Source organism: Cupressus sempervirens, chromosome 3 (genome assembly GCF_028749045.1).
Source record: "Cupressus sempervirens isolate cs-2001-9-10 chromosome 3, ASM2874904v1, whole genome shotgun sequence".
Lineage (NCBI taxonomy): Eukaryota > Viridiplantae > Streptophyta > Pinopsida > Cupressales > Cupressaceae > Cupressus > Cupressus sempervirens.
The window spans coordinates 202,094,617-202,103,715 of NC_143120.1; the positions used below are offsets into that span (position 1 = coordinate 202,094,617).

Here is a 9,099-nt window from a genome sequence, read left to right on the forward strand (position 1 = left end):
TAACAATTTTGTTCCTATTAATAACATTATAAGATGCCTCTATTTATTGAGGTCTTTGATTGTTTTCAGAAACATCTAAATTAATTGACATAAGACAAATAGAGTTTTCTAGAACTATCCAAACATAAATAACTTCTAGAACTTTGCAAACCTAAATATTAATTTGACCTAATCCTATTAGATAATCCCGCTAGAATTTTTAGAATCCTCTAATATACTTTAACATTTCATTTAAGGAAAAATTACACATTCCTACAACACTGTCCCACAACACTGTCCCAGTTATTGTCCTCATCTGCGCATACTCCTTGACATGCCTAATCTGACTCCAGCTGAGGATTCGAGCTAAGTTGTGCCATTTTGGAGGTGCTGTCAGCAGTATTAGTATTGGTATTAGGGTAATCAAGAAACAGGACCTCCCAGTCATCACTACTAACAGAGGAGTTATTGTTTTTCCTTTCACCCAGCATTAATGAATTCATCTCTTCGTTGTGAGCAATTCCATTTGGGACATCAGAACTGAATGTCAATTGGGGATCAGTTGTATCCGTCCATGGAAAGGCATTTTTATGATTATCTAGATTAATTGTATCCTCACTACTGCTATTGTTGGTCTTTGTCCTTTCCATGATATCAGAGTTCTCCCTGAAGGCCTTGCCTGCTTCCGAGCTCCAAAGCTTCAAGAAAAGATCACTCGGTTCCTTAGTGTTCTCCATCAACTCATCCTTAGATGAAAGGATTGAATTTGATGTGGAGAGTCTTGCTTCCGCTTCAAGCCTAACAATCTCCCACTGTGATGCGTGTCTCAGTGCTGCTGTGGGCTGATTGTTGCCCACCTCAGAATTGGGCGCATGGGTCGAAGGATCGAGTCCAATTCGCACCAGTTTTTTCTTCAAATGGGTGTTCCGGAAGTTCTTGATCTCATTATCAGTTCTCCCTGGCAGCTGAGAAGCTATTATAGACCACCTGCATAAAGTCATTATATTAATGTTAGCAATATCACTGCTCCATCATAATCATCAGCATCTCTAGTTGGTTTATCAGCTTGTTTTTGCTACCTGTTGCCTAGAATTGCATGGAGCTGAAGGATACTTCTTTGTTCCTCTGCTTGAAAGTTGCCTCGCTTAATATCGGGTCTCAAGTAATTTGTCCAACGCAGGCGGCAACTCTTCCCACACCGAAGAAGCCCTGCATATAGTAATTGATATAACATTAAGTTACAACCTACCTCGCACAAGCAATGCTGCCACATGGGTTGGATGTTCCGCATAGAATACGTTTAACTTCATTTATTGTGCACATGCAAATTTCTTTGCAATGAATCAACCAAATACTTGTGTACTCCACCTCTAAGCAAATTGGTCACGTTCATACAATTAGCAGCACACACAAAAGTTAATAAGATGTCTACCTTTCTAAAGTAGACACCCATTAAGCATAGATATGTTTAAAATTCAATAAGTATTAAGTATTTAGGTAGAAAAAGAAAAATAAATGAGATGGAGATAGATCTTAACAAACAGATGAAAGATGGTAGACCAGATTACATAGGAGAAGAAATAATTTTAGCATGATTCTTTAATATATGTGAATATTCTCAGGACAGGGTAATTTCCATCTAAAATGCACTAAAGACAAAACAAAGTCACACTTTTTTTTTTTTCCAGTTTCACCAAAACGTAGATAATTTTTTCCAAACTATGCAGAACATAAAGATCAAACACTGTAATTTTCAGAAAAATCCATGATGTTTTTGTAAAAATTGGTCAACTGTACAGTTTGTATTGTATGTTTATATGTTTGGCTATTTATAGATTCTCTTAACATCAACATAATGGATCCATTTCTATGATCTACCATCTCAGCCATCCATGAAATCTTTGATCCTTAAGAAAGATCACAGAGTTTGATCCACAACATTGATATTAAGAAAATGTACACACACTCATGTCTAAAAACACAAAGACAACAAATAACATGACTTAATTTTTAAACACAACCTACAAAATTCAAGTAATAATTATTTAACTATACATACTTCAAAATGTGAACCAAACTGTCATTTTCTAAATACATAGATATCCATACACAACAAATTAAAACGAACAAAATAAATTAGATATAATTTAATATCTAATCCCTATTAAGTCTATCTAGTTAACAATTAATTGTAAAAGCTTAACACAAAAAATACTCAAGCTTTATAATAACCTTAAAAACCAAATATGTTTTCAACATATATTAATAACATTAATAAACAAATAAAGTTTATATATTCCCATAATTTAAAAGGCCCCATACTGTTCTCTATCTATCTAGAAATCTAAAACAAAACATTCATTAACAAATATCATAATTCTCTGCCAGCTTTAGAAATAAGAAGCCCCATTAGAGAAGAAAATGCAATGTATAAGAATTTCTTATTTTTACCATTGAACATGAAAAGAAACATAATCTAATACATGTAATTCCTAGACTAGACAAACCTTAAATTGAGAGATTCCTTACCCAATAAACTAAATGTGTATATAATTCCTTTCCAAATAAGTATGTGTTAAAGTAAAATGAGCTTATACTCCAAATAAAATGAAACAAATATACACACCAGTCTATTGTGAGAAATATTATAAATTTAAATTACAACTCACATCCCTAAACCTAAAATCTTTGCTCGACACTTTAAAAACTGCTCGGCACATGAAGGTGTTGAGTGCCAATTTTGCTCAGCACTTGCTTGGCACTTGAAGGTGCCAAGTCATAGATTGCTCAGCACTTGATGGTACCAAGTGACAGGCAATAGGTGCCGAGTTGGCTCGGCACAAGAATAGAAAATGCACATCAACAAATGCTCAGCACCAATGGATGTCGAGTGAGCTTGGCTCACAAAGGAAATGCTCGACACCCACAATAGAGTGAAGAGGATGTCGAGCATTTTGTTCCAAACTGAAAAATTATAACTTAGAGAAATTCAACGTGAATGCTTTCACCATTAAAACCAGAAAGCCAAAGCTTTAACCTTTCAAACAAACTTATCAAATGCAATGAATAGAAGAGGAAGATGGATTCAAGTACATCTTCTTGCTTTCTATTCAATATTTCATTAAACTATTACAAAATCTGGGAGCATTCAGCTTCAACAGAATAATTCTAAAGTAACCCTAAACTGGTAAAACTTCAAACAATTTCAATACTCCAAAAAATTTAAACCTACAACTCTAATGGCTGCATACAATGGTGCCTGGAGCAATCACTGCTTCAAGATGACAAGTTCAACGATAACAAACTTACAAAGAGAATAGAGGAAACATGTGCAACTACAGGCACAAACTTCTTTTCTTCTTCCTTCTTCTACTCTGCTCTACAACTAATTGATCTGCTTGATCTACTTGAACTCACTGAATAAATGAATAATCATTCTTTTTTGTCACATTCTATTTTCCCCCTCTTTTTTGATTTCAAAATCTCACCCACTGTATTTATGTTTCTATCTGTTCTAGACGTCAGGGGGTAGGTGAGTGTTTGGCTCAAGGGGCAAACATACACTTCATTTAATATTCCAACACTCCCCCTTTGTCTTGAGCTAAACAGAAAAAGATCAGTGTTGATCCAAATCAATTACACCAAGACACTCTCTTAAGTGTACAAAATTTCTTATGCCTAATGGCTTTGTGAAAATGTCTGCTAGCTACTACTTAGACTTACAAAAATTCATTTTGATATTCCCATTCTCCACCAACTCTTTGATGAAGTGATATCTGATTTCTATGTGTTTGCTTCTTCCATGGAAGAATGGATTCTTGGACAATGCAATTGATGAGATTTTGTCACAATAAATTGTGGTTCCATCCTCTTGCCTTTCATTCAAATCATTCAAAATCCTTCTTAACCAAATAGCTTGACATGGTACTACATTTGCTACTATGTATTCAGCCTCTGCTATAGATTGAGCAACAATAGTTTGCTTCTTGGATGCCCATGAAATTGCACCTAATCCCATATGAAACATGTATCCGAAAGTGCTCTTCCTATCATCTAAACTTCTAGCCCAATCACTATCAGTGTAACCAACCAACTTGAAATCATCATTTGCAGTATACAAAATCCCAAATCCCTTGGTACCTTTCACATACCTTAGGATCCTTTTTCTCTCTTGCCAATGGGAATCCTTTGGTGTTTCCATAAATCTGGAAATCAGACTTACTGCATGCATTAGGTCTGGCAAAGTTGCAGTCAAATAAATTAAACTTCCAACCATATTGTTGTATAGTGTTGGATCCATTCTCTTCCTAGAGTCTTCCTTGCTCAACTTTAGACCTATTGCTATTCGTGTGGGGGTTGACTTACTATTTTGCATTTTGAATCTCTCGAAGATCCACCCTGCATACTTTTCTTGAGAGATGAAGAAGCCATTATGCATTTGTTTTAATTCTATGCCTAGAAAGTATTTCAAGAGACCTAGGTCTGTCATTTCAAATTCACTTTTCATGACCTCTTGGAACTCACCAATTAGAGTCTTTTCATTTCTAGTAAAAATTAAGTCATCTACATACAAGACAACAATCAATACATTACCATCTGTTGCCTTGATGTAAAGAGTGGGCTCGCCATTGCTTTTGCTAAAGTCATTGCTCATCAAATATGAGTCAATCCTACTGTACCATGCCCTTGGAGCTTGTTTGAGCCCATAGCTTCAATCTATATATTTTGTTCTCTTCACCTGCAACTTCATAACCATGTGGCTACTCCACATATACTTCTTCTTTCAATACACCATTTAGGAAGGCAGACTTCACATCCATTTAAAATACCTTCCACTTTTGCTAAGCTGCAATTGCTATGACAGCACGCACGGTTTCCATTCTTGCAACTGGAGCATAGGTCTCATCATAATCTCTACCATACTATTGTTTGTAGCCCTTGACTACCAGCCTTTTCTTATGCCTACCAATCTTGCCTTCAGCATTGCATTTGGTTTTGTAGACCCATTTCACTCCAATCATTTGATTCTTTGGAGGCAATTCAGTTAGCTCCCATGTCTCATTTCTTTCTATAGCATCTATTTCCTCATCCATGGCATTACATCATTTCTTCTCCTTAATAGCTTCCTCAAAATATACTGGATCACTATGAGAAAATAATGCAAAATTAACACTCTCATCATAATCTTCATACCTTTCATCTTGGTATAACTCTTTAAGACTCTTAGTCTTTCTTGTTAATAGGGAGGAGAGTGTCGGATCAGAGTCTTCACTGCGGCTACATTGTCGACTAGCTCGGTCTTTACTGGTACTCGACACTAACACTCGGTCATGCTTAGAGGAGCTCGATAATGACTGAACCTACTTGCCTTTTCTTCTATTTGCTTCTTCTTCTTTCTATTCATTAGCATCTTCTTCACTCATAATTGGCACTTTACTTGAAGTGCTCAGTGACTCATCAATTGAAACATACCAAGATTGATTTTCAAGAAATTCCACATCTCTTGAAAGAGTCATCTTGTTGTTCAATGGGTCATACAATCTATATGCTTTAGATTCTGAGTTGTACCCTGTGAAGATGCACTTCACACCTTTGTCATCCAATTTCTGCCTTTTCTCTTTAGGCACATGTACATATGCAACACATCCAAACACCCTTAGGTGTTCAACTATCCATCTTTCTCGTGACCATGCTTCCATTGGAATTCTATCACGAACTACCTTTGTAGGGAACCTATTGATTAGGTAAATTGTTGTTGCCACACCCTCTCCACAAAATTCAATTGGGAGACCTTTTTCTTTCATCATGCTCCTTGCCATTTCAACAATGGTCTTGTTCTTTCTTTCAGCCACTCCATTTTGCTGTGGTGTATAGCTGGTTGTGAGTTCTTTCTTTATGCCATGTTTCCTGTAAAAGTTTACAAAAGAATTGGAGGTATACTCCCCTCCTCTATATGATCTTAAGAATTTGATATAGTGTCCACATTCTCTTTCAGCCTGGACTTTTCAGAGTTATTCTTTAAGAAATACACCCATGTCCTACAACTGAAATCATCAATAAATGTCATGAAATAAGTACTCCCCCCAATGGAAGTAACTTGCATAGGACTGACTAGGTCAGTGTGCACTAACTCTAATGGATATCTAGCCCTCCTAGAATTTCTAGAATTAAAAGGAAGCCTATGTTGCTTACCAAAAATACAAGCCTTACACTTGTCACATGAATTTCCTATGCGTGGCAAACCTTCTACCATTCTTTGATTTGATAATAAATTTAAACCAGCATTGCCAAGATGACCATACCCGAGGTGCCATAGCTGTGAGGGGTCTTCAATCACACTCTTTAAAGCTGATTGTGTGGAAGGTGCAGCACCAACTTACTTGAGATGAGAAACATGTCTCTATCTTCAAGGGAAACATTCTATTCTTTGTCATTTGAACTGCTGCAAGTAAGTTCTTGCTCTCATCCTTTTCATGGATGACACACTTGTCATTCTCCATTAGCACCTTGCACCCATTTTGAATGAGCTAACCAATGCTCATCAAATTGTGCTTCATACTAGGGGCAAAATACACATTTTTTATTTCTTTCTTCTCACCTTTCTTGGTGCGGACCATAATAGATCCTTTGGCAACAATTGGTAGGGTTCCATTGTTTCCCATCTTAATTTCTGATTTGAAACTCTTGTCAATGAATGAAAACAAGGTTTCATTACCACTCATGTGGTTGCTAGATCCACTATCAAGGTACCAAACCTCAGGGCTTCCTTCTTCACCAACATTACACATGATGAAGGCAGTGGCATTATTTTCGCTTTCCATATTCACATCAACCACATTTGCTTGTCCTGACTGATCATTTTCCTTCTTTCAGCATTTATTTGCATAATGCCCATATTTATGATAGTAGTAGCACTCTACATTACTCTTATTTGAGTTATAGTTTTTCTTACCTCCTCTTGAGGTATTTTGAGAGCTACTTGCTCCATCTACTCTTCTTGAGCTTTCTGCTGCAGCATTCCTTTGTCCTCCATTACCTCGGCCTCTACCTCTGGAGTTTCTGTTAGAGCCATTTCTTCCTCTCCCCCTTCCTCTTGGATTTGTCTGAGCCTATAATGTTTGCTCTTGGGAAGATGAAGAAGTAGATCTATTGATCCTATGCTCATGGGTTTGAAGTGTACCCATCAACTCATCCATTGTCAAAACAGTGAGGCATTTTGCCTCTTCTATGGTCATGACCAAATTGTCATATTTATGAGGTAAACTCCTCAATATCTTTTCCACTATCCTTTTCTCTTGATAGTCTTCTCCATTTGACTTCAGTTGGTTAATCACATTGGAGGTCCTTGAACTAAAGTTTGCAACTGATTCATTTTCCTTCATCTAAAGGTTCTCAAACTCCCTCCTTATGTTCTGTAGCTTTATAATACAAACTTTATCAGTTCTCTTAAAGTTTGTTTCAAGGATATCTAATGCTTCCTTTGCATAATTTGCTGCTGCAATCTTTGGGAATATAGTATTTGTTATTGCTACTTCAATAAGACTTAATGCCTTTGCATTTTTCCTCCTTGACTCTTTCAAATGAGTCTTCTGTGCATTTGTGAGGGCAGCATACTGAGTTGGATCAGTCACATCATTGAATCCATTAACCACAAACTCCCACAAATCATTAGCAACCATAATGGTTTTCATCTTATTTGCCCATGTATCATAATTTTGTCCATTGAAGGATGATGGCTGCTACCATATCTTTCCTGCGTCTCCTGCCATGTCAAATATCCCAAGAAAACAAATGCCCTAACTCATTGTGGATGTGGGGCCTCAAAGCTCTGATACCATGTGAGAAATATTATAAATTTAAATTACAACTCACAATCCTAAACCTAAAATATTTTCTCGGCACTTTAAAAATTGCTTGGCACATGAAGGTGCCGAGTGCTAGTTTTGCTCGGCACTTGCTTGGCACTTGATGGTGCCGAGTGACAGGCAATAGGTGTCGAGTTGGCTTGGCACAAGAATAGAAAATGCACGTCAACAAATGCTCGGCACCAATGGATGCCGAGTGAGCTCGGCTCACAAAAGAAATGCTCGGCATCCACAATAGAGTGAAGAGGATGTCAAGTGTACTGTTCCAAATTGAAAAATTATAACTTAGAAAAATTTAACGTGAATGCTTTCACCATTAAAACTAGAAAGTCAAAGCTTTAAACTTTCAAACAAACTTGTCAAATGCAATGAATAGAAGAGGAAGAAGGATTCAAGTATGTCTACTTGATTTCAATTCAATCTTTCATTAAACTATTACAAAATCTGGGGGCATTCAGCTTCAACTAGAAAAACCCTAAAGTAACCCTAAATTGGTAAAACTTCAAACAACTTCAATACTCCAAAAATTTTAAACCTGCAACTCTAATAGCTATATACAATGGTGCTTGGAGCAATCACTGCTTCAACATGACAAGTTCAACGATAACAAACTTACAGAGAGAACACAGAAAACACGTGCAACTGCAGGCACAAACTTATTTTCTTCTTCCTTCTTTTGCTCTGCTCTTCAACTAACTGATCTGCTTGATCTGCTTGAACTCACAGAATGAATGAATAATCATTCCTTTTGATCACATTCCATTTTCTCCCTCTTTTCTGATTTCAAAATCTCACCCACTGTATTTATGTTTCTATCTGTTATGGATGTCAGGGGAGTTAGGTGAGTGTTTGGCTCAAGAGGCAAACGTACACTTCATTTAATATTGCAACACCTGTTTGGGAAGAGTGCGCCAACTTCCATGGCCATTTTGCTTAATATACTCAACTAGAATCTTATCTTCTTCACTTGTCCAGGGCCCCCTTTTCAGGCCAATTTTCTCACAGCAAGGGGCTCTAGTCATTATTGTTCTATTTCTTTCTTGCACACCAGAATAAAGACAGTTTATAAAACTAATGGATTGGCACCACCAAATTTATTATCACTCTTGAACGTCTGAATAGATTTAGAGTTTACAGAAGGCAAGATTGGCATGACCACATACATTTTTTCCTCATCGTGCATACGATGTGGAGAAAGATTTTCCTCAAATTATCAGTGAAAAAATGAAATGGTAAAATCTAAATCTAAATATGA

General features: G+C 36.7%; 1 protein-coding gene across 1 annotated transcript; it reads right to left on the reverse strand.

The window, feature by feature from the left end:
* Positions 1–317: 317 nt before the first annotated feature.
* LOC149565517 (transcription factor MYB17-like) lies at positions 318–8,866 on the reverse strand. Its single transcript, XM_089816337.1, has 4 exons — positions 8,738–8,866; positions 2,606–2,609; positions 1,059–1,188; positions 318–966 (listed from the first exon to the last, which is right to left on the reverse strand). Exons 1-4 carry the CDS (start codon positions 8,864–8,866, stop codon positions 318–320), a joined length of 912 nt encoding a protein of 303 aa, XP_089672463.1.
* Between the last annotated feature and the right edge of the window lie 233 nt (positions 8,867–9,099).

Excerpts from the sequence above, each read along its gene's own strand:
- LOC149565517 (XM_089816337.1), bottom strand. The coding sequence starts at position 8,866 with ATGACTAGAGCCCCTTGCTGTGAGAAAATTGGCCTGAAAAGGGGGCCC. Across the intron at positions 967-1,058 it reads CATGCAATTCTAGGCAACAG|GTGGTCTATAATAGCTTCTC; the intron begins GTAGCAAAAACA and ends GACTTTATGCAG.